Source organism: Dermochelys coriacea, chromosome 3, assembly GCF_009764565.3.
Source record: "Dermochelys coriacea isolate rDerCor1 chromosome 3, rDerCor1.pri.v4, whole genome shotgun sequence".
Classification (NCBI taxonomy): domain Eukaryota; kingdom Metazoa; phylum Chordata; order Testudines; family Dermochelyidae; genus Dermochelys; species Dermochelys coriacea.
Genome location: NC_050070.1, coordinates 169,733,731 through 169,758,115, shown reverse-complemented (window position 1 = coordinate 169,758,115; position 24,385 = coordinate 169,733,731). Strand labels below are relative to the sequence as shown.

The 24,385-nt window shown below is 42.6% G+C and overlaps 2 protein-coding genes across 18 annotated transcripts in view; both read left to right on the top strand.

Moving 5' to 3' along the window:
• RCOR3 (REST corepressor 3) overlaps window positions 1–13,506 on the top strand; it is a 36,425-nt gene extending 22,919 nt beyond the window's left edge. For 11 of the 13 annotated variants that reach the window (XM_043511791.1, XM_043511790.1, XM_038394263.2 and 8 more), the window contains 4 exons: window positions 1,532–1,609; window positions 2,302–2,359; window positions 9,881–10,122; window positions 10,538–13,506. In XM_043511791.1, coding sequence (XP_043367726.1) covers window positions 1,532–1,609; window positions 2,302–2,359; window positions 9,881–10,122; window positions 10,538–10,876 — 717 coding nt within the window. In that variant the 3' untranslated portion in view covers window positions 10,877–13,506. The remainder of the gene's footprint in view (window positions 1–1,531; window positions 1,610–2,301; window positions 2,360–9,880; window positions 10,123–10,537) is intronic. The other 2 variants (XM_043511800.1, XM_043511797.1) reach the window with 1 other exon arrangement.
• Window positions 13,507–15,879: 2,373 nt separating this feature from the next.
• Window positions 15,880–24,385, top strand: part of TRAF5 (TNF receptor associated factor 5) — a 42,962-nt gene continuing 34,456 nt past the window's right edge. The window contains exons 1-2 of one of the 5 annotated variants that reach the window (XM_043511787.1): window positions 16,031–16,178; window positions 19,316–19,519. The gene's annotated coding sequence lies outside the window, so the exon portion shown is untranslated. Of the gene's footprint in view, window positions 16,179–16,308; window positions 16,831–19,315; window positions 19,520–24,385 lie in introns of those variants that run through there. The other 4 variants (XM_038394258.2, XM_038394259.2, XM_043511786.1 and 1 more) reach the window with 4 other exon arrangements.

Sequence of the window (24,385 nt, the reverse complement as noted above, 5' to 3'; positions counted from 1 at the left end):
GTGGGCTGCATACGCAGCTCTCTGTTATGTTGGCCACATCCATGCAATATATATATACTATCAGTCTGGTCCTGAGGATGTCACATGGGCCCCAGCTATATGCTGAATGGGCCACAGGTTGAGAACCATTGTCCTAATCCCTCTCTTTATGGAGTTTCTGAAATCATGGGTCTGTTGCTTCAACACAAGTGTCTTATTAAATTGGTTGTTCCTATACTTGTTAATTCTACACTGATAACAGGTTGGAAGTTAGAAAATAGCCTCTCCTGTTTTAATGCTACCCTTGCCCACTATTGATATAATTTTGTGGGACTACCTCTTTCTAAAAACACATGTACGTTTAATTCTTATAAAGGGGTAATCCTCCCAACAGCTTCTTAATTTCTATGTTGAAGGGAAATAAAATACAATAAAATTCTAACATCTTACCTGATTTTAAACTGAATAAAATCTAATAGGGGTGGAAGTGATCTGTTTATCATATATTATAACTTTTTTGGAAAAATCTGGGTCCAGATGTATTTCTGTTTGAAATGCTGGAAGGGTGCAGCTCTTTCTTTGCCTAGACTACTGAGTGCAACAGAGTTTTTCTCTGTACTCAATGCCTTCCCATGCATTCAAGCCCTTGCATGCTGTCAAGCCAACCTTGCAAATCCATTTTCTCATATATGCGTTCATCTGTGCATTGCATCAGCACATTTTAATTTAATAGTAATGTGCACGTTTGAGTTAGAAAGTACACCTTTGTAAATAAAAATTAATCTCTAATTTAAATGTGTCAAAATAAATCCAAAATGAACTATATCAGGAGATCATAACCTGAAGCCAGCAAAACCAGTAAAAAGCAGTCTGCAACGAGAAAGTAACTAGAAATATCTCAAAAAGAAAAGGAGTACTTGTGGCACCTTAGAGACTAACAAATTTATTTGAGCATAAACTTTTGCGAGCTACAGCTCACTTCATCGGACGCTGTAACTCACAAAAGTTTATGCTCAAATAAATTTGTTAGTCTCTAAGGTGCCACAAGTACTCCTTTTCTTTTTGCAAATACAGATTAACACGGCTGCTCTGAAACCTAGAAATATCTCATCACTTTTTACAGTTCTGTTGGGGAAGGAGAGAACCTAGCTTTCTGAGAAACAATTTATGTATAGAATTTCTCTCACTCAGTAAAAGTGTAAGAGCAGCAAATGAAAAGATGTTTGTAGCGTCCTGAAATATTTCTTATTCTATACAGACGTGTAATTTTTTTGAAAGTTAGCTTTTATCTTCCTCCTGGTTTGTCATAATCCTGGTGGACAAATGTTAACCAGCCTTTCAAAGAACATTGTCTTAGTCGTGTCTCTCTCATTCACTCTCCATGGTAAAATATGATTTGTCTGTGAAGCAGCAGTTAAAAGTAGAGAAGCATTAAACCATAATGTTTACTTCTGTAATTTAAGAGGCATACTTGTGGGAATCCTAGTGGAGATGTTTGTACGAAGTGATCAACTTTGTGTAGCTGATAAACTTTTTTTTTTTTTTAACCAAGGTTCAAAATGCTAAGCAAGTAAACAGTGCACTGAAACAAAAAATGGAAGGTGGGATTGAAGAATTCAAACCTCCTGAGGTAAATAAATATAATGTGCTAGAATGTGTGGCATTGCACTTGGATTGGTGGGAAGATACATTATTGTATAATTTGAGTTGTTTGCTGCTGCACAGTGGTTGTGTTTCAGCAAGAGTTTAACTGGAACACTGAAATTCAGAGAACCAAAATAGTTACCATTGCATGGAGGAAGTTGGCAAAATATGCCTTTCTTCAGTCTTTTAAATAGGAGGTAAGTGGGAGTGGGTAGAGGGACAACAGAGGCAGCAAGGTTAGCATGATTATACATGAAGCTAGGGAGCTGGATTGTGTGCCATTACAAACCAGCTTTTCTGGTGAAACTGTCAGCTAATTAGTTGCTTCTTTCACCAACATGTCACAAGCATTGGGGTGGGGGGTTTTGTTTTGTTTTTTCAATTACTGAAGCTACTCTTTTAACGGTGAGCATATTGCTTGAAAATGCAAAATAATTTAGAAATTGTTCTAATACAATTTAATTTTAAACAGTAAACTAAATGTTTTTACTTTCATGAAAATGATTCTTACTCTGTGACAACTTAGTCTTTGATTGCACCTTACTGCAAACAGGGGAAAACTATCAAAGAAATTCAGGCATTAAAATACGTGCTTTTATAATGACTTTCAGATATTTTACAATGTGTTTTGGAATGTGCTTTAATAACCCTAGTGTGCAATTTCTCTAATTTTAATAGTTGAATCAGAAAATTAATGCCCGTTGGACTACAGAAGAGCAGCTTCTTGCAGTACAAGGTATGTTACAGAAAAGTAGTAGTTACCGATAAGTGACCTGCAGATTTCTTAAAAATTGGGCCTGTGCCCTTTTTCTGCTTTATGTATAAAGAACACCTGAGAAGATGCTTTGTTTTCCCTTTTTATTTTTATTTTTTAAAGGTAGCTGGGGAGTGAGGTTGCTCATTTTCTCCCCCCCCCTTAGAAATATTGGGAATGTAGAGTCTCTGGCTTTGTTGGAAGACTAATGGAATGCATATGATTTTTGTTGTAAGCTCTTCCTTTAATTGAAGGGGTATGAGTGGTATATGCTAAACATTGAGTAGATTCAGAGTTTAGTCATTGAAGTTAAATGGGTGTTAATTTTTTTTTTTAAGCCCATTGGTGTTCTAAGCTGTCTGACTAAAAATCCCTTCTCTTAATATATAAATTACACCATCACAAGACACTAACTCTTCTTCCTGGTCTTTAGCCTAAACAGACGTGAAATAAAGTAGGAAACAAGTAGGGAAAAAATATTTTTCAGGCTGCCTTTATACATCTAAAAAGAAGCAAAAAGGCAGAAGCCCAATTTCTTTCATTTGCAGGTCACCTTTAACTAGGCATGAAGAGACAAGACACAGTCTTCCCATCCAACATCCTGCTGTGAAAGTTTGAGGCTGGAGACAGATGCTGTACTAACACATTTTCTTAGTGGCTAGCAGTGCACTTTACCAACAGGATATTGGGTACAGTTAACATGCAGTAATCTCTTATCTAAGCATGAAAACTCTCAGATTATTGTCTTGTTAAAACAGTGCACTGCACAGTCCAGAAAAAGCATTCAGATGGAAATATAAACATAAAAATGAAACTCTGTATATTAACTTCAAAGTGTGATAAGTTGCATCTCTTCTATTTTCTGATACTATACATCAGCTCAATATTACTTCAGTGAAGTAATCGAGCTAGTTCTCTACGTCAGTGGTTCTCAAACTTTTTTTTTTTCACGGACCTCTTGAAAATTGCTGAAGGTCTCAGCGGACTGCTTACTGATCTTTCCAAATGTTGTTTGTACCATTGTCTAACTATTGTAAAGCGTTTTTGGATAAAAGTTCTATATTAAAAAAACCCTTAATTGTTTTTTTGTTCTACAAATAAAAGCATGCAATTCATATTTTAATATCAGTAGTCTTACCTTTCTAATGCGATGGATGTGCCCTCTCTCCCCTGCTGCGGCAGTTCCCGGGCTGGGAAGGATGGGGGTCTCCCCGGCTGCAGCAGCCACCGAGCTGGGGCTGGGAAGGAGGATGGATGGTCTCTCCCCCACCACAGCAATCCCCGAACTGGGGCTGGGAAGGAAGGGGGGTGTCTCCCCAGCAGCCGCAGCCCTGGAGCTGGGGAAAGTCACCTCTTTCTCTAGCCCTGCATGTCCCAATTCCCCCCCCCACCCTCTCTTCTCAGCCCACTGCCCCTTTCCCACATACCCCCTATTCCCCCCAAGGCCACCATCACACCTTACATTTGCATCTTCTCCAGGGTCCAGGCACCTAATTAGTGGAGCCAGGCCTGCACGGCTCCACTAATTAGGTGGGTGGCCCGTCATTTTTTCATGTGCGGCCGCACAGGTGTGCACCTTAGAGGGAACTATCCACGGACCACCCGAATGGAAGTGGTCCACGGGCCACAGTTTGAGAACCTCTGCTGTACTTTGCTTACCTGCTCTAAAATAATGCTTAGACTAATTAGTACAACTTGCCCCATGTTTTGTTAGAATATCATAATTATAAGTTACTGACAATTCAGTATTTGACAACTTTTGGTATGCTGACTCTGCTTCGAAAGTTAGGGTTCTTTCAAAAGTTGAATGGTCTTGACTGGTTGCGTATAAAAGAAATAAACTGTTATAGTGCTCTCTACTACCGAATTGGTTATTTTGAATAAGTCCTCGTATTTTTTGGTGAACATGGTTTTAAAATGGCTGAGAAAAAAACATAGCCATTCATAGTTCATTGCTCAGTCATTTTTCATACCCTTTTGGTCTGCAGAAACTTAAATCAAACAGTTTGCAAGTACAGAACCCGTTACGTTTGATGGAGCATGATGGGGGCATGACACTAACTTGAAGAGTTGTATTGTCGTGACACTAACTTTCTGAAATCAAATTGCTGCAAGTACATAAAGTACTAGAACCATTCCATGCTTAGGAAATATGACCCAAATAAGATCACTGCAAACTATCTTTCTGAATGTTTTACTCTGTATACTGCAGTGGCCCTCAAACTGTGGGGCATGCCCCCTTAGGCACCAAGGAATGTTTGCCGGGGGGCAGGGGGGGATGTGGCAGGGCCCAGGCCAGCTCTCATGGGGGACTGGGAGGGAGCGTCACCCAGACCACTACCCCCAGCTCCACCGTAAGCCCAAGCTCTGCTGGTGAGCCAACTGTACAGTAATGGAGGGAGAATGTGGACAGATTCCATTACTGGTCGGGGGGCATGATGGGAAAAGATAAGGCGTCACTGGCATATTGGCTCTGAGACTACAGGGGGAATTCTGTGCAAGAGTAGAATTCATGTCCCCTACAAATTTTACTCTTTCCCTTCAGAATAATTGATTAACAGGCCGTCTGGTTTTGGCATCAGGAGCAGCCAGGGAAGATGTAAATCAAAGATGTAAACCGTCAGGGGTTTGGACTAGGCGTGCATACAAGACTCTGTCCCTCTCGCTTGCTATCACGATGTGCCTGGAGCCAGAAAGGGGCAGGCCTGGGGACACCTGGTCGGTGGCTTCTACCATGCACCAGATTCCAGCTGCTAGTCCTGTGGGGGGACAAGACTTATTCTTCCCCTGCACCAGCTGTTCCTGGCGCTGGGTCCAACCCAGCCCTGCTTCCTACCCCCATTGCTCCCCAGATGCGGGAGAAGAGGTCACTGTACAGCGAGCTGCTCCCCCATCCACCCAACCCTCATGCATCTAGACCAATGGTTCCCCTGGGGGTTCATGAAATGTTACAGGGGGTTTTCAGGGGAGAAAAAATTCCCTAATGGCGGACAGAGCTGCCCATAGGGACCCCCGGCAGCACGGGGCCAGCAGCCCTTGGGGACTTCCAAGAGCTAAGCAGATCAAAGCAAGCATATCTATCACACTGAGGCGATTTTAAACTTCAAGACTCCTTATACGAAATAGAAAGGGAGGTGGATATTTTTTGCTGTTTTTAAAATTAAATAGGCTACTTGTGGTGTTTGTTTTTAAATTATTATGAAGAACAAGTTTAAGCTTTGTTTGTTTGTTTGCCTGGACTGCTCAAGACCTGAATGCTTGTGTAGGAGGAACTCTTTGGCTTCTTAAATACCTGAGTTGGCTTCATGCTGTTTCACATCCTATATTCCTTGACGAAACATAGAAACCAGAGGTGCCAGTACGGGGGGGCAATGAGGGTCATATGCTGCCCCCTGTGTCGGCATGACCACCCTCCGCGGGTGCCTTCTCTTTTTCCCTGCGGGCCCCCCCACTTTTCTGGAGGTCCTTGCAGCCCTTTTTTCTACTGGCACCTCTGATAGGAGCCTTGTCTTATAACAGGCTTAATCAAAACTGATACAAGCTACAAAAGTGAGATCTTGGAAGTGTGTTGCTGTTTTCATAATGTAATAAAAATACTGTAATGATAACAATAAGTAGTGTGTAATAAGCATGTCTTAAAAACATATTTTTATATTTCCAAGATCACTGCTTTTGTAATTTATGCTGAGGTAAGGGAGAAAATCCATGGAAATAATCATTTTTTAGAATGGGGTTCACAAGACTTGACATTTTAGTGAAAGGGGTTCGTGGGTTGTTGAAGTTTGGGAACCACTGATCTAGACCCTTCACCCACCCTGCCAAGCCCCATTCCACTGAGCTGCACATGGACTCCCAGCCCTCCTGAACCCAGATCCCCCTGCTGAGTCCCATTCCCCCTGCACCTTGACCTTCCAACGAGCCCCTGTGCATCCAGATTCCCTCCCACACCCAGACTTGGACCTCCCACCAAGCTGCCCACACCCAAATTGCCCCACACAGAACCCACTCACCCCACACCTGGATCCCTCCACACTTGGATCCTGCTGGGCTGAGCTGCTTACCCCTCACCTGGATCAGGTGGCAGGGCCGGGCTTTCATGCGAGACTCTGTCCCTCTCACTTGCTGTTGGCATGAAAGGGCAGGGTTCCAGAGTGTTTCTGGGTCAGGCATTGCCTTTGCACCGTGTCAGGATTGGGTGCAGCCTAACTGCCGACTATGAATCCCAAAGGGGGCAGGGGCTGCAGAGTGATCCCCCACCTCTGTGCAGCCAGTGCCTGCGTTTCCCGCTGCCATGCTGGAGCCTCCACTCCCATTGCCCTTCTAATCTATTGTCTGCAACAATTTCGGTTCTAGTCCAATGACTGTACAGTGATATGCTGAGTACTACTTAGCCATGCCATGCAATGCACTAAGGCCCCAATCTGGCAAAGCATTAGTTTTAATGAGGATACTCAGGTGCTGAACTCTAAGTGCTATGCCAGATCATGGCTTAACTTCACTCCTAAGGATGTGCTGCCTTTTAGGGTATGTCTACACAGCAAAGAAAAGCACACAGCTGGACTATGCCAACCAACTCGGGCTTGGGCTGCAGGGCTGTTTTATTGTTGTGTAGACTTCCGGACTGGGACTAGAGCTTCTACTTTTTGAGCTTCATTTTATAAGACTAGGCAAGTTATCAAGCTTAATCAGTCTCCTGGGTAGAGAGGAGGAAAGCTGTAGGAAATAACTTACGGTAGTGTTTGAAACTTGATTTTGTAATGTGTAGTCTGTGCACCAGTTTGCAGTTATATGACCTAGAAAGCTGATAACACACATTTATCTTAAAAGGGACTTTGTCAGTATGTTAGGTTTTCTCTCTCTCCCAATGAAGATTTAAGAGTGCTGTACTGAAGTCTTGTATAAATCAATCTCAGTAACTCTGTTGGATACTTACTAGTATGCTAAAAGGAATCCAAAAGGAACCTGAACCTCAGTGGTCAAATGAGAGAAATGCATTTCATTTTGTTATCCTTTTGTTCACTTACCAATTTGCAGAATTCATTAAGTCGCAATGGGTCTTCTAATCATCCGTGTGAGTTAGAGCTCATCTGTACTAGAAGCACTATGTCTGAGCAGCTGCAGCATGTCTGACGAAGATGCTCTACGCCGACGGGAGAGAGTTCTCCCATTGGCATAATAAATCCACCTCCGCAAGAGGCGGTAGCTATGTTGGCAGGAGAATCTCTCCCACTGACATAGCGCTGTCCACCCTGGCGCTTAGGTAGGTGTAACTTGCGTTGCTCAGGAAGGTGGTGTATTCACCTCCCTGAGCGATGTAAGTTATACTGAAGTAAGTGGTAGTGTGGACCTGGCCTTCTATTATGACAGGCAAAAGACTGAGTACTGGAGGAAGCATACTTTGAAAAGGTGTAGCTATATCGCTCGTCTTTCTCTCTCATCCCCTGCCATTGTCAGTGCACAGAGCACAGTGCCTTGCCCAGACTTACCCTCTTTAGAGACCCTACTGCTCCCTCTTGCACACTGTCTCCCTGCAGCCAGATTGGTTTTTTTTTTTTTTTTTCCCCTGCAGATTTCTACGGGGGGAGCAGGACCTTACTAGCACATACATGCACAACCAGCCATAATTTTATTTGGCCCTTAATGATTAAAATGGAATCTTCAATTTAGCTTCAGCTGTAGTTGAACTATTTATTGGCACTGAATTTTCTCTTGTACATTCACTGCAGATGAACAAGACCACTGCATATTAGAAGCACTTTTTCAAAAAGAAAAGTAGAAAGAGCAAAGTCATGACATTTTTTATCAAGTTACTAAGAGCATACATTTCAGATTTTCTAATTTTGAAATAAATAACTCTCCTTCTGTATCCTTTCATTTACCTTTCTGAAATGAGGCATTACATCTGGCATATAATTTTCTGCTACTGGGGGAGAAAATGCATGTCCTTTAAGTATTATAATGCATTCTGAATGGGTAAAGTCATCAGCAATTTTCCACATTACATAAGTCAAATCTTATTTTGCTCATGACGTATGAAAAGTTCCCTAGCAGAAAGCAAAAATCATGTAACTGTCTCCAGTTTATGGATTACTGTAGAGTACTTTTTATCCCAGGCTATAAAATGCAAGCAGGTCTTATCTCTAGAGTCTGAAAGGTACAAAACTCTTGGACTCTTTGAGTGATCAAAAATGTCATTTTTAGTACAGTAGCTAAAAGCAAAGCTTCAGAGTGAAGGAGAACATGAGGATTTTCCCCTTGAGAACAGGAAAGAGGAGAAACTTCAAGGGTTATCATTAATGTATTAAAAGGGAGAGACTCAAATATCTTTGGTTTTTAAGAAAATGAAAACTGAATTGAGGGAGAACTGGTAAACTTCAATTATTTCACTTTGAGACAACCTGATGTAGGTATTTAAAATACATGTATTGTTTATTTGATCTACCATTCCTTGATAACTGACATATCAAGATTTCAGATGGAATTTTTCAGTGCTAGTATATTGTGTTGGGAGAGAGAAGCATACAGAGCCAGCCTTATTGTGTTTGAGTGGGCAAGTACATTTTTTCCACAAAATCAGGTATAACTAATTTTTTTGACCCACTAGTGCCAAAAGCAGTCTTAAGATTTTGGGGAGGATCAGAAATAAGCTGAGGTACTCCCAAATCAAACTGACTGATATCAAAACGAATGGAAGGGAGAAGAGTTGGACGGTTCCTAGGCTCCCAATGCAGGAGAATTGGGTCTCAGCTGCTTTTGCTGAAAGCTGTTTTGCCAACTTTTTTTTTTTTTTTTTAAAGGGCAGTTGTCCCAAATAAACCCAGTGAATATCTGCCAATTTGTCCTATATTCAGAGGGCTGTTCCCCCATTTCATAAAGAGCTAAATGACAGGCTGTTAGCTTGTTCCCCTTAGGGCACAAAGGAAGTGTCAGAGCCAGGATTAGAATTCTAATGTCCTGGCTCTGCCTTGTGCCGAGTCAGTAGACTCATGCTATTGAATTCTGCAGCTCCTTTCAGTCAGATGCCACATAGGTTCTTGGGAAAGGAGCTAGCTTAGCATGCAGCTAACTGGGGGAAGACAGACAAAGAAGACCTGTAACCATCAGTTGAAGCTCAGAGTACTGTTCTCTCCCCCTCCAAAAATATCAAATGATCTATTTCACACATCAGAGACCAGCCCTGTGTGGCTGTAGGGAGGGCCCTATCAATTACCAGGATCTTGAGAAAAATCAGTGACAAGCCCTTACCCTAGTGAATAATTTATACTTTCAAGGCTATCTTTGCAAGGAAGAGTCGGTGTGTCTTCTGGGAATCTTTTGGTTATTTGTTTGTTTATTTTATTTTATTTTAAACGGAAGCTATAGTCTACCTTCTAGTGGAGAGGTTCTTAAAATTAAAGTGAGCCCTTAGCTGTAGTCCCCAAAAGCCATATTTTGTATACATACTTCACAAATAGCTGTGCTTGACTGGTCCTTCACAGGTGTATTATTTACTTTGCCTTTCAGGAGTACGCAAATATGGTAAAGATTTTCAAGCTATTGCAGATGTAATTGGCAACAAGACTGTTGGCCAAGTGAAGAACTTCTTTGTAAACTACAGGCGTCGGTTTAACTTAGAGGAGGTGTTGCAGGAATGGGAAGCTGAACAAGGAACCCTGGCTTCTAATGGCGATGCTTCTACTTTAGGGGAGGACACAAAAAATACTTCTAATGTGCCATCAGGAAAGAGCACTGATGAAGAAGATGAGGTGTGTTTTGTGTATCACGTATTAGTAAGCATGAGTTGGGGAATAGCATTTAATTCAGTGAAATATAATGTAAGGTTAATCTGATTGTGATACATTAGTGTACTTGCAGGCCTGATCCTGATCTGATAAGCTTCATTGGGAACAGGATTGGGCCTTTAATAGTGAATTTCTTATGACCATATTTAATGTTAATAAAAAACCTGATTCTAGAAAAGAGAACTGTATTGTTTCATCAATATTATATTTTTTAGTTGTGCTTTTCAACAATTTAGAAATTAAAATGCTCGGTAACTTTTTTTTGTTTTTTCAATGTCAAAAAAAGCTTGTGCTTTCTATATAGGGGCACTGGCAACCCAAACTGCATTTTGTTCTGGACATTATGGCTCTTTTTACATTCCATTTTGTCTTTGTGTAGGGACAAGCCACGCAGATCACTCAGTGTTTAGGCCCTTCGCCTCCTGCACAGGTATCTGCTCCAGCAACCCCGGTAGCAACTTTGAACCAGCCTCCTCCGTTACTTCGTCCAACACTTCCGGCTGCTCCTGCTCTCCATCGTCAGCCTCCACCACTTCAGCAACAGGCTCGATTTATTCAGCCAAGACCAACCCTAAACCAGCCCCCACCACCACTTATCCGCCCAGCTAATTCTATGCCTCCTCGTCTAAATCCAAGGCCGGTATTATCCACAGTTAGTGGCCAACAGCCACCCTCACTTATTGGAATTCAGACAGAATCACAATCCACTCTGCACTAAAGAAGTGAAATAGGTGAGAACTATCATAACTCCTTCGATTAAAATTTTCAGTGTCCATTTTTCTCAAATAATGAAGGGGAGAAAAGAGCAAGCCTTCCAAGGTATTGTGAAGCAGTTTTACAAAGAGAAGCAAGCTAATAATCTTAGCAGTGGAACTACAGGAACGACCATCTATAGAAATGTGCAGAAGACTTGTACAGCAGAACAATGCCTACAGTTCAACCCTCATCCATACAAATAACTGTCAAAGGAAGCTAATCTCTTTAGCAAATAAATGTTCTGTGCACCAAGATTTTGTTTAACTGATTTTTTTACTCTATTTATTTTATTAAAGTTCTTTATATTGAAACATCTTAGTACAGGAATGCAAAGAGTCTGGCAGATTTAGGAACTTGACAACTCCTTAACTGACAGTAGAAATAAATGTGGGGGATTATTTTTATGTTTTCCTATGTTAGGAGTGTAAGAATCAATAGTTAGCCTGCAGTTCAGATATACAATAGAAGTATTTCATGCACTTTTAAACTATAGACTTTTTTTATAGCTTTCTCAAAACAGACTTTACTTTCTTTAAAATACTTTCTCATTAAATACTCCTTTTGAAAGAGTAATCTGAAGATCTGCTCAGCTGTTGTACCAAACGTGTTAAATCTAGCAATGTGTTCTAATCTTATAAACCCTCTGATACCAGGCTTCTGATTTCCTAGTGCAAAATTGTAGGAAGTGGATGTGCCAGCAACTTCCAGGTCCAAGGAGATGATGAAAAATACCAGTAATGACCACTATTGTAATGTGGCTACTCCACTTATTACACTTACAGTTGCAGTACAGTGCTTTTTAATCCCTTTGTAAATGGTCATATCTAGAGTTACATACTCTATATTATTGCTCTTTAACTAAAGCTTTAACTAAAATACTGGTAATGCCAATTAGCAGGTAATGTGTCCTCAAATGTTGTGACGGTGGGACTATGTGAAACAACCTAATTTCAGAGAAGGCTAAATGGTTATCTCAGCTTTCCCTTTCCCCATCTGGGTTTGGTTTTTTTGTTTTAGTTGTATTAAATCAAATACAAAACAATTAAATAGTAATGCAGGTCTGCATTTGGTGTTTATGGATTCTTCCACATTTTTTTGGTTAGGAGTTGGGGGACTTCACTGGAGAAACTAAATTATCTGAAAATATAATTTGTGTCTTCAGTGACAAAAAGGTAAAATGTGAAATTGTAAGTTTGTCTCCTAAAAAAAACTTAGGCCAGAATACTGTTCTCAAACTGTTTGGGAACCAATGTGGACTGGATCAAGCTATGGAAAAGTGTTTGATTTTAAAACACTGTGTTCTGCACCCATATTGACCACCACACTATTCTAGAAGCTCTTTTAGCTGGAACAGTGTTTGAATATTTTAAGTGTAATTTCATAACTCTCTGTTCTGGGCCTAATATAGACTGGCCTTAAAAATAAACGGGATCTTCAGTTTGAATTTGGAATTTACAATCCTCCATCTCCTACAGATTCAGTGGTTCAACTGTCCTGATGTTTTACGTTTTAACAGTTTTTTGATGAAATCTTGTATCTGTACAAAGGGAAGTTCTTGTAGAAGCCTTTTACCTACTAATTTGTAATTTTAATATTAAAATCAGATGTGTAGCCTTAATTATGGTTACGGTGTCAACCCTACATAAAAACACTTTTTAGAAATGGTAAATTTAGGAGACTTTGTTTTTTTGAAACATCTGTCTCTGCTAATGTGCTTAGCTCTAAGTACAAAAGTCCCATTTGGGGGTTTTCTTTCACACGAAAATTAGATTCCCAGCCACTACATGGACATTAGGTAGTGGCTGTTCCAGAAAGAAAAGCAACATTGTAAAACAAACCATGAAGAGTTCTTTGTGATCATTGGAACTTTTGTTTTGGGGGTCAAAAGGGCCCCTCAAACAACTACATGAAGTCTGGCTGACAAGAACCCTGTCTTGTGCATTTTGACATAACTGTTTAAATAAATATCTAATTTTAATTGTTACCTAAGTAGAATGCATCTTTCAGTATTTTTTTAAGTATTGATATCAAGTCTCCCTGGTGTGTGTACTGTACCTTTGCTAATTTTTGTCTTGTCTATTATCAGTAGAATTTCAGTATGCAAAATGTTGGGTGTTGCAGTACAGTTGGACACCACTGACTGCTATCAACTGTTCAGTACATTGTAATTCAATTTAATCCTGTTTAAATATTCTGTAACTGGGCAAAGGTGCTGTATTTGGGGGGCAAGAGTGTAGTGTACTTTAGTTTTACGTACACTGTGGCACACAGGAGGGAAACCTTAGCAGTTGTAGTACTAAAAAAATGTACATAGCAAAATGTCCTTTTTATTGTGTGCTTTGCAGAATATGTGCATACAGTTTGCACGTCTTGTTTTGGGGGTGGGAGTTTGTTTTTTAAACAGTGTTTTTGCCTGGAAGAGTGATATGCTTGCTGCTTAATCAAAGGATTAAAGTTTTAAAGGAATCTGTGTCTTCTATTTTTATGTACCTTGTAATGGTCTGAAATTTTAGGGCCCTTATACTGTGATTATCTTCTAAATTCACTTATATTTTTTTAATAATTAGAAATAAAATTATACAATGGTGTTAATTTCAGTGGAGATTTTGTTTTTGCCATACCACTAATCTGGTTTTGTCTTTTTATAACTAGTTCAGGAAATGAACTCAACTAATTTTCAGGTTTGTCTTAATTTTGTTACTTTTAAGAAATATAAAATGATTGCACACCTTTATTAAGTTTGGCAGAGAAAGTGTATCCTACATTGTTCGGAAACAATATAACTTTACAGCTCTTCTTTTGTATTGTTTGTTTTCAGTTAATAAAGAAATCTAAACAGCGACTATTCAAAATGAATGGGAAAATTAAAAGTTCAAGGTCTGATCTGGACAAAGTGTTTCTAGGTTCAATAATCTGATGCACAGAAATGGAATATAGAGGCACACAAAGTTCCAGTTTTAGTTATTCAGCTTTAAATGACATTGTTTATGAATTGGAACATTACCTTTTGATACTATAAAAAGTGTACAGAGCACTTATAAGACAGTTCCTACTTGGAAGAATTTACAGTCCATATAAAGTAAAAAATGGAACAACCCTTACATTATGGGGGAGGCTAGATGGACATAGTGACATTGCAACTGTAAGAGGGACTGTGGGGGGGAGAAGTGTGGCTTGTGTATAAAGGTGACTGGTATGGGCTTTTGTGTTGTGCTTGCAAAGGAGAAGCAGCAGCTTGACAGAAGGTGTGAAGCTGGGAGCAAGAAATGAAGGGAGTAATAAAAGGAATAGATTGTGCTTGTGATAAGGGAGAGACTGGGAAAGGCAGGGATCTTCAAAATGTGTTAAACTGGAAAACCAATGAAGGGATTTGAGGGATTGCTCTGAAATCTTTGTGTAAAAAAAAAAAAAATGAATAAAGAGCAAATAGCCCTTTAAAATAAATCACTAGTGTGCAAAACAAGCATTTTATTATTTTAATGTAAAAATTGGGTAACTTTAAGTGCAGTTAAACTACACATTCTTATTCTGAAACTGAAAATCGCTAAGAGTAAGAGCTGAATCCCTCTGGTTTGTAAAAGTAGTTACAGGAGGTTATGATAAAGACACTTGTCTTCAGAGAGCAGGACAGTAAGTGAAGGGCAATGGGCAAACAAGCTCAATATAATGATCCTGCTAAAATTGTAGACTGGTACAAATTAATATGAATCTTTGTTTGCTTTTTTAATTGGAGAGAAGAATGGGAAGCTAGGTTTAAGTGCTTTACAAGGATTACTATTAAAGGGATATTCTTGAAGTGCATGGAAGTTACTTGCACAGCTTTTAGGACACTATCAGAGTTGATGATGACTCTAAAATTGAACCTGCCTTTAAAAAAAACCAAACAAACATCATTTTCTCCTGTTGGTTTTTTTTTTTTTACTAAATGTTCCTTAAATTAAGCTTTTGATGGAAGCCCTTTGAAGAGCTTGCTTCCTCAGTACCATTCTCCACCAGCAAGGATGCTTAACTTCGGATTGCTAAAGTCATTTTCAATGTTTTGGATCCTTTGGATGCCTGAGAACTACTATGAGATTCAGGGCAATAATTAATTTTGCTACTTCCTTTAGCAGGTAAGGTGCTTCAGCCTGTGCAGGGGACTCAAATTGGTCTGATGGCGCTTTTCCATTGCTATGTACTATTATCCTGTTGTCTTTCATTCAAATCTGCCAACGTGTTTCACAAATCTTAAAACTATGTATGCTGGGTGCACTTCAGCACTGAAAAGCATCCACTTCTGGGATAGAGTGAACATTCTCTAAACAGCACATACCAAAAGTAGCCTATGCGTGGATTTAATTAAATGAGGAAACGTGGGGTGGTGTCATTTCTACATTGTATTATTTATCAAGACATGCCCCTGCCTTACTTCTGAAATGTATCATTTTTTTTTTAAGTGGGTGGGTGTCTGGCTCTATCTATAAAATCATAGGAGTTGCAGGGTACCAGCGTTTAGCGTTACTGGTCGTTGTGTTCCATGGAGCCAGTTGCCTTTTGGAAAGGGGTGGTAATTTCTACTTATTACACTTACTTCATAAGATTATTTGAAATTTTGGCCTGGGTGGCTGCAGTGCCTTCAGAGGGGTGTAATTTTCACATAGGCCTCATCCCCTGGGCCTACTGTGAATAAAGTTACAGTCATATTTCAGCTTCTGCAGAAAGGGGGCCTTAACTAAACCCCCCCCCCCGCGCCCCCGGATCCTTTAAGACACGGGCCCGTTGTTTCTCTCGGTGCCCGGCGATGTACGGCGTGAGGCGTTACCGCTCGCAGCCCGGCTCTTAGCCGCGCCGGGTGACGCCGGAAGCTCAGCGCGTAGAGCGCTGCTGGGGGCTTGGCTTTTCCCTGCACCCTCCAGCGGCTGGGGGGCTTAACTCGGCCGCGCAGGGGCAACGCTTCGCGCGCCTCTGGCGGCCGAGGCTCGAGAGGAGCCGGAGCTCGCGGAGGGGTAGGGACCAAAGCCGCCATGAGCCGTAACCAGGAGGTTGCTTAGTAAATGATGCCCGGAGCCCGCAAACCCCGCCCCGCCCCTCCCCGGGAGCGCCGAGCCGAGGCCCGCGGGGCCCCTCTCTCTCCCCACCCCCGAGGCAGCAGGGCGCGCAGTTGCCGTGAAATCGAAAGCGGCGAGCAGCAGCTTCCCGTCGCCGCGCCCTGTGCTGCCTCCCCGCGGACGGGGCCGGGCTCTGGCTGGCGGGAAAGTTTGCCGAGCCGGAGCTGGCCGCGGCCGGTGAGTAGCGCGTGAGTAGTGGGAGGGGCAGCCGCCGCCCCGCAGCTCTGCCCCTGCGACCCGGGGCGCGCCGAGAACAAAGCCCGGCGGCCTCGACAGCTCCGCCCCACGGGCGAGGCGAGGCGAGCCGGGGCGGCTGCCAGGGGCCGCCTCCGGGCCGCTCGCCCTCCCGCAGGGGGGCGCTTGGGCCGAGGCGTTGTGGGGCTGTGCGTCTGGCTCCGCAGCCCGCTCCGTGGAGCCGGCAGGGGCAGGCGCGGCGCACCGGCGCCAGGAAATGCAAAAGTTCGGCTTCTCCTAGCAACGCTCCCGCGCCCGCCTGCTGCGGGGTGCGCGCCCTGCGGGAGGCCCGGCCGGCGCGAGCCTGGCTGGCCGCCTGGGGCCGCCGGCGCCGCAACTTCCACGCCTCGGAGTCCCCCTGCAAGCCGTCGAGCGCGTGGGCTGCAGCGGGTTTGCAGAACTGGCCTTTTGCGTGCTTGGAAGTACCCGATGTTTCTTCTTCCCTATAGCCAGGGCTGGGAATCGGCTCGGTTCGAGCTCCCCTGATGCCCGGCAGCAGGTGTCCCTGTCTGCTGGCGGGGAACGCCTCTGTTACCGGGATGTCTGAGCCCCACGAAACGGGGAACCTTTTGAACTTCTTGGGGCGTCAACTCTGGTACCGTGCTGTTGTTTTTTTAAAAAAAAAAAAAAAAACCTCATTCGAGTGATGCTTATGCCCAGTTACTTTGCGGTAAGGCTCAAGCCTCTCTGAAGGAGCGAATTAGGGTCAGGGTTGCTGGGTTGAGACAGCCCAGCGTGGGTACAGGGCCCTTCGGCTTAGATTAAATTAACACACACGTGCACTCTTATTTAACGGTTTCAGAGTAGCAGCCCTGTTAGTCTGTATTCGCAAAAAGAAAAGGAGGACTTGTGGCACCTTAGAGACTAACAAATGTATTAGAGCATAAGCTTTCGTGAGCTACAGCTCACTTCATCGGATGCACCCATGTAAATGCATCCGATGAAGTGAGCTGTAGCTCACGAAAGCTTATGCTCTAATACATTTGTTAGTCTCTAAGGTGCCACAAGTCCTCCTACTCTTATCTAAGTAAAGCAACATTTTCCTTGCAACAATATTCACTGGCTCCGGTTTTGCGGTGTGTGCTCTCCCTAAGTCCTAACAGCTGCCAAAGCAGCAGCTTCCTATTGGATTGTCAGTCATTCTTTAATATAGCTAAGCCACTACATGCTCTCTAAAACACCTTTCTAAGAGCTTTCCTCCTTTCTTATGAATTTAGATGTAGCACTTATAACGCTTTACAATTTTCTTTTTAGTGTGACAAGGTCAATTTAAAGAACCTGACCACAAATAATGCACTATGGAGTTCTTTATCTTCTCTCTCTTTCTGTTTATAAGACCCTCATCACCACGGTATATAATTTCCTTTTTATTTATAAAAGCATAAATAAGCACCCATTTCCTGTGTTAAATTATGTACGGGCACCTAACATCATGAATTTCTCTTGCCACCCTAATGAATAAGTACCAGCCAACAAAATAGAAGATCCCCAGGGCAGGTATAATATCTCCCCTTTAACACTTAGTGCACCTCCTTCCCCACTAATGCTCAACTGAAAATGTGGGCGTTTTGTAGCATGCCCTGAAGGTTAACGGATCTGGATTCTGGCTGATGAGGGGCGGAGTGCAAATTCAAAAGTGGAGGAATTCTCTTGACAAATGCCTATTAGCACCTCTGACCTTTTTAAATTATAGAGAATCTTACTGCATTGTATTGTGCAATGAGGGATGTGGTTGTACTTGATTAAAGATGCGCAAGGGCTGTGTTTACTTGTGAAGCACAAGGCTTTAATCATGTAAAGTACAGTCAGCCATCTGAGAACTGGCAGAGAGGAGCCCTGATATTACTGCGTTTATTGAAGCTTGTACTACTTTGGTTTTTGTTCATGTGGCTGATGCTTCCTGGCATCAGCCAGTACCATTTTTCCTTTCATAACTTCCTCTTACACGTGGGGTGAATGAAAGGTTGCAGTGCTTTGTTTACTAAGAAATAATTTTGTCAAGGTATTCAGGTCAGTGGGGGGCTCTAGGCTGGGAACAGTAATATACACTTCTATTTTTAAACCATTCTATTTGAAGGCCTAAGAGCACAGCACTGTACAAAAATGAACAAATAAGCAGAAAACTTCAGCTGTTCCGTCACTTTATGGTACTGGAGGCACTGGCCTATATAAATATCTTGTTTGCATTTGTATTTATTTCTTTCCTGTGGACTTCTTTGCACAGTTCCTCTATGATTTGAGCTGATTAGCACCCTTAGTGGGGCACATGGTATGCTGACTCTGAAATGATCCCTAGAGCAACTGACCCCTTTGTCCAGTGTGGACTTAAAAACACAAGATGAAAAGAATTATCCAGTTTGAGAGTAGAGAAGTATGAGGCAGATCTGGGTCTGTTCTCAGTTTTACTACCTACTGACTGGATGACCTTGGCAAATCATTGAGGTACCATAGACTCCAGTCCTGCAAAGACTTAAGCACATGCTGCATTCTGTGCAATGTGGGCCCAGTTAACTTCATGGGGACAGCTCATACTATGTTAAGTTAAAGGTATGCTTAAGTTTTTCCTTGTGTGTTTCCTTACCTCACTTGGGTGCTGTAAGATTAAATTAATTAATTGTAAATTGCATTGAGATCATTTAGTGGAAGTAGTGTAGAAATGCAAAAACCCCTAGTGACTACATAAACCACAAGGAGAAGAGCAACCTACAAACAAATTTCATCCAACTCAGTCATTATAAAATACAAACACCCAGTCATATTGCATTTTTCAGTCTTTGCTATTTTGGGACATATTCTGGTTTAAGATACAAAGTTACCCTTGTTAAGTCTGGGATAACTGGACTTGTGCCTACATAGCCAGGATACGGCTCTTAATAATATATCAAAGAATAATTATAAGCTACTGTTTACTATTCCCTTAAGTATAATAGCTATATCTCACAACTACTTAAATCAGAAATGTAATGGATGACAATACAAATGTGGGCTGCTTGCTATTGTCTGTGAAATCCACCTCTATTTATCTCATCCATGACCACTGTCCTCAGACTCTGTATTACGGTTTTTCTTCCTCCCTCAAGGACCCAATAGTCAGAACTCCATGTGGACCATGTTTGTGCTGTGCCCAGGGCCGGCCAGAGGCAGTCACTCAAGAAAGAAGCCAGATGTAGGATCTTCCTTCCCAATAAGTAGAGCTCTGCATGGACACAACATTTGTATCAGCATCCGATCTGCAAAAACGATATAGGTGGATTTGCAAGGCTCTACCAATGAGAGAGGGGTTGGTAAGGCCACTGTATCTAAACCAGTAGTTTTCAACCTATTTATCATGGTGGGCCGCATGTGCATTACATGGGCCACAGGTTGAGAACCACAGCGCGCCACCTCCCGTCCCCCCAAAAATCCCCCACAGTCCCCTATGCCCAGCGTCCCCCACCCAGAGAGCGGGGCCAGGAGCAGAGTCCTGGGTGCGAGGCTGGGCAGCAGCTGGACCTGTCTTGGGACCCGGGCCCCTGGCCCCTGAGCAGGAGCGGAGTGCCTGGCATGGGCCGGCAGCCAGGACCTGAGGCGTAGGGCCAGGAGCGGAGCCCCACCTAAAATTTGGGAGTGCTGCAGCATCCTCCACCCCCTCACTGCTCAGAACCCGCACCACAAACCTGCCCAGAGACCCACTCTCCTGCCTCCCTGGGGCACTTACCAGCCCTCCGCTGGAAGGAGCGCTCATGCAGGCTGCCAGACGCTGTCTCCTCCTGAGCCAGCCCCCTTTCAAATTAGAGCTGCAAATTTTGAATTTTTTTTAGTACAAAGCTGGGCCGCAGCTGTGTGCTAATTGGACTGTGGGTTTAGAACTGCTGATTTTAAATGTTAAGTCCCCTGAAGTACAAAACAGTAAAGCTGCCTCCACAGAGTGTGTCTGTTCCTGCTCCACAGTCTGCAGAAAGGATTCGTTCCCCTTCTCCCAGCAGAGATCCCTGGTGCCCAGTCAAATGGCTTGTGCTGGCTGCTAAGGAGAGGGCTTTGTTCAAAATAGCTGGCTTTGTTTGCTCTGTAAATGATTGTTAGTAAAATTATAGCCCTCTAATCATACAGTATGTATGATGTTTAATAAGAAAGCATATTTGTTTAACATCCTTCTCTGTTTACCGTGCACAGTATTTTGAAGATGGTCTATCTGATTTTCTTCAGATTTTTTTTAAGCTAATATTTCCCCTTTATTTTAAGAGCAGCCAATCTTCGGTGTCACCACTGCTGCCAGTAGTGATTTCAGATGGTCGCTGAAAATCACTTCTGCTTTCAGACATTTGATAGTCTCTTATTGCTAAAAGTTCAGTCTAGATTTTCTTAATCACATCAGACATAGTGGTGTGACTGAATAAGAAAGAGAGCTCATGAAAGAGGAGTGATTTGAGAGCTATGCATCCGATGAAGTGAGTTGTAGCTCACGAAAGCTTATTCTCAAATAAATTTGTTAGTCTCTAAGGTGCAACAAGTACTCCTTTTATTAATAATGTAATTGAGCATGGGAGGGGGGGCAACCTTTCGTGGGGGTGAATTAAGATAAGAGTTTAACTTTATTGTAGTAATTTGAATGAATTAGCGGAGTTGATTCTGGGGTTTCTATTCACATGCTGATTAAATAGTCCTTTCAGAACAAATCAAATTGCCAAGAGTGGTGAAAATTTAAAAACAAAAATCTTTCAGGCCTTGCACTGGATGATGATGAGCAAATCAGTTGAATCCTTGTATAGTAGCTCTCAGTGAGGTAATAGGCAGATTATTATAGCCCATCACTAAGACCCCAGTTTTACAAAAAATGCAATGGTCGACTCATCTGTTTGCAAAAGTGAGACCTTATTTTGGCCCTGATGCACTTCCATTTAAGAATGTTTTAAAAAAAAGAACTAGTATTATGATCTTTCTCTATCTCTCATCATCCTTTTCTTCTCTCTCTCTTCCTGCTCCTTCTCTCTGTTGCCTCTGTCCCAATACACTCCCCCTTCTCTGTTTCAGAGTAGCCGCCGTGTTGGTCTGTATCCGCAAAAAGAAAAGGAGTACTTGTGGCACCTTAGAGACTAACAAATTTATTAGAGCATACATAAGCTTTTGGGAGCTACAGCTCAATTCATCAGATGCATGCCGTAAAAAATACAGTGGGGAGATTTTATATACGCAGAGAACATGAAACAATGGATGTTATCATACACACGGTAACGAGAGTGATCAGGTAAGGTGAGCTATTACCAGCAGGAGAGAAAAAAAACCTTTTGTAGTGATGATCAAGGTGGGCCATTTCCAGCAGTTGACAAGAACGTGTGAGGAACAGTGGGGGAGAAATAAACATGGGGAAATAGTTTTACTTCGTGTAATGACACATCCACTCCCATCTTTATTCAAGCCTAAGTTAATTGTGTCCAGTTTGCAAATTAATTCCAATTCAGCAGTCTCTCATTGGAGTCTGTTTTTGAAGTTTTTTTGTTGAAGAATTGAAACTTTTAGGTCTGTAATCGAGTGACCAAAGAGATTGAAGTGTTCTCCGACTGGTTTTTGAATGTTATAATTCTTGATGTCTGATTTGTGTCCATTTATTCTTTTACATAGAGACTGTCCAGTTTGGCCAATGTACATGGCAGAGGGGCATTGCTGGCACATTGGTAGATGTGCAGGTGAACGAGCCCCTGATAGTGTGGCTGATGTGATTAGGCTCTATGATGGTGTCCCCTGAATAGATATGTGGACAGAGTTGGCAACGGGCTTTGTTGCAAGGATAGGTTCCTGGGTTAGTGGTTCTGTTGTGTGGTGTGTGGTTGCTGGTGAGTATTTGCTTCAGATTGGGGGGCTGTCTGTAAGCAAGGACTGGTCTGTCTCCCAAGATCTGAGAGAGCGATGGCTCGTCCTTCAGGATAGGTTGTAGATCCTTGATGATGCGTTGGAGAGGTTTTAGTTGGGGGCTGAAGGTGATGGCTAGTGGCGTTCTGTTGTTTTCTTTGTTGGGCCTGTCCTGTAGCTGGTGACTTCTGGGTACTCTTCTGGCTCTGTCAATCTGTTTCTTCACTTCAGCAGGTGGGTATTGTAGTTGTAAGAATGTTTGATAGAGATCTTGTAGGTGTTTGTCTCTGTCTGAGGGGTTGGAGCAAATGCGGTTATATCGTAGCGTTTGGCTGTAGACAATGGATCGAGTGGTATGATCTGGATGAAAGCTAGAGGCATGTAGGTAGGAATAGCGGTCAGTAGATTTCCGATATAGGGTGGTGTTTATGTGACCATTGCGTATTAGCACCGTAGTGTCCAGGAAGTGGATCTCTTGTATGGACTGGTCCAGGCTGAGGTTGATGGTGGGATGGAAATTGTTGAAATCATGGTGGAACTCCTCAAGGGCTTCTTTTCCATGGGTCCAGATGATGAAGATGTCATCAATGTAGCACAACTAAAGTAGGGGCATTAGGGGACGAGAGCTGAGGAAGCGTTGTTCTAAGTCAGCCATAAAAATGTTGGCATACTGTGGGGCCATGCGGGTACCCATCGCAGTGCCGCTGATTTGAAGGCATATATTGTCCCCAAATGTGAAATAGTTATGGGTGAGGACAAAGTCACAAAGTTCAGCCACCAGGTTTGCCAGGACGTTATCGGGGATACTGTTCCTGACTACTTGTAGTCCAACTTCGTGTGGAATGTTGGTGTAGAGGGCTTCTACATCCATAGTGGCCAGGATGGTGTTTTCAGGAAGATCACTGATGGATTGTAGTTTCCTTCGGAAGTCAGTGGTGTCTCGAAGATAGCTGGGAGTGCTGGTAGCGTAGGGCCTGAGGAGGGAGTCTACATAGCCAGACAATCCTGCTGTCAGGGTGCCAATGCCTGAGATGATGGGGCGTCCAGGATTTCCAGGTTTATGGATCTTGGGTAGCGGATAGAATACTCCTGGTCTAGGGGTGTGTCTGTGTGGATTTGTTCTTGTGCTTTTTCAGGGAGTTTCTTGAGCAAATGCTGTAGTTTTTTTGGTAACCCTCAGTGGTATCAGAGGGTAATGGCTTGTAGAATGTGGTGTTGGAGAGCTGCCTAGCAGCCTCTTGTTCATATTCCGACCTATTCATGATGACGACAGCACCTCCTTTGTCAGCCTTTTTGATTATGATGTCAGAGTTGTTTCTGAGGCTGTGGATGGCATTATGTTCTGCACAGATGAGTTATGGGGCAAGTGATGCTGCTTTTCCACAATTTCAGCCCGTGAACGTCAGCGGAAGCACTCTATGTAGAAGTCCAGTCTGTTGTTTCGACCTTCAGGAGGAGTCCACCCAGAATCCTTCTTTTTGTAGTGTTGGTAGGAAGGTCTCTGTGGGTTAGTATGTTGTTCAGAGGTGTGTTGGAAATATTCCTTGAGTCGGAGACGTCGAAAATAGGATTCTAGGTCACCACAGAACTGTATCATGTTCGTGGGGGTGGAGGGGCAGAAGGAGAGGCCCCGAGATAGGACAGATTCTTCTGCTGGGCTAAGAGTATAGTTGGATAGATTAACAAAATTGCTGGGTGGGTTAAGGGAACCACTGTTGTGGCCCCTTGTGGCATGTAGTAGTTTAGATAGTTTAGTGTCCTTTTTCTTTTGTAGAGAAGCAAAGTGTGTGTTGTAAATGGCTTGTCTAGTTTTTGTAAAGTCCAGCCACGAGGAAGTTTGTGTGGAAGGTTGTTTTTTATGAGAATATCCAGTTTTGAGAGCTCATTTTTAATCTTTCCCTGTTTGCTGTATAGGATGTTGATCAGGTGGTTCCGCAGTTTCTTTGAGTGTGTGGGGCACAAGCTGTCAGCATGGTCTGTGTGGTATGTAGATTGTAATGGATTTTTTACCTTCTGTCCTTTTTGATATGATGTCCATCTGTTTGCATTTGGAAAGGAAGATGTCGTCTGTCTGTATCTGTATGAGTTTTTTCATGAAGTTGATGGACCACATTTCTTTTCACTCATTCTCCTGTCTGTTTTCTTGCTTACCTTCATCCTCTCCCCACATATTTAAATAATCCTTTGCCACCCTTTACTGTTTCCTTCTTCCTTTCTCTTGGAGGGTCTGCAAAATTCTTCTAGCTGCAGAAGAAATTGGAAAGGGGTACCTGAACAATAGTATGAAACTAGTGCTTTCTTCTCACTTGCAGAGTGAAATTGAC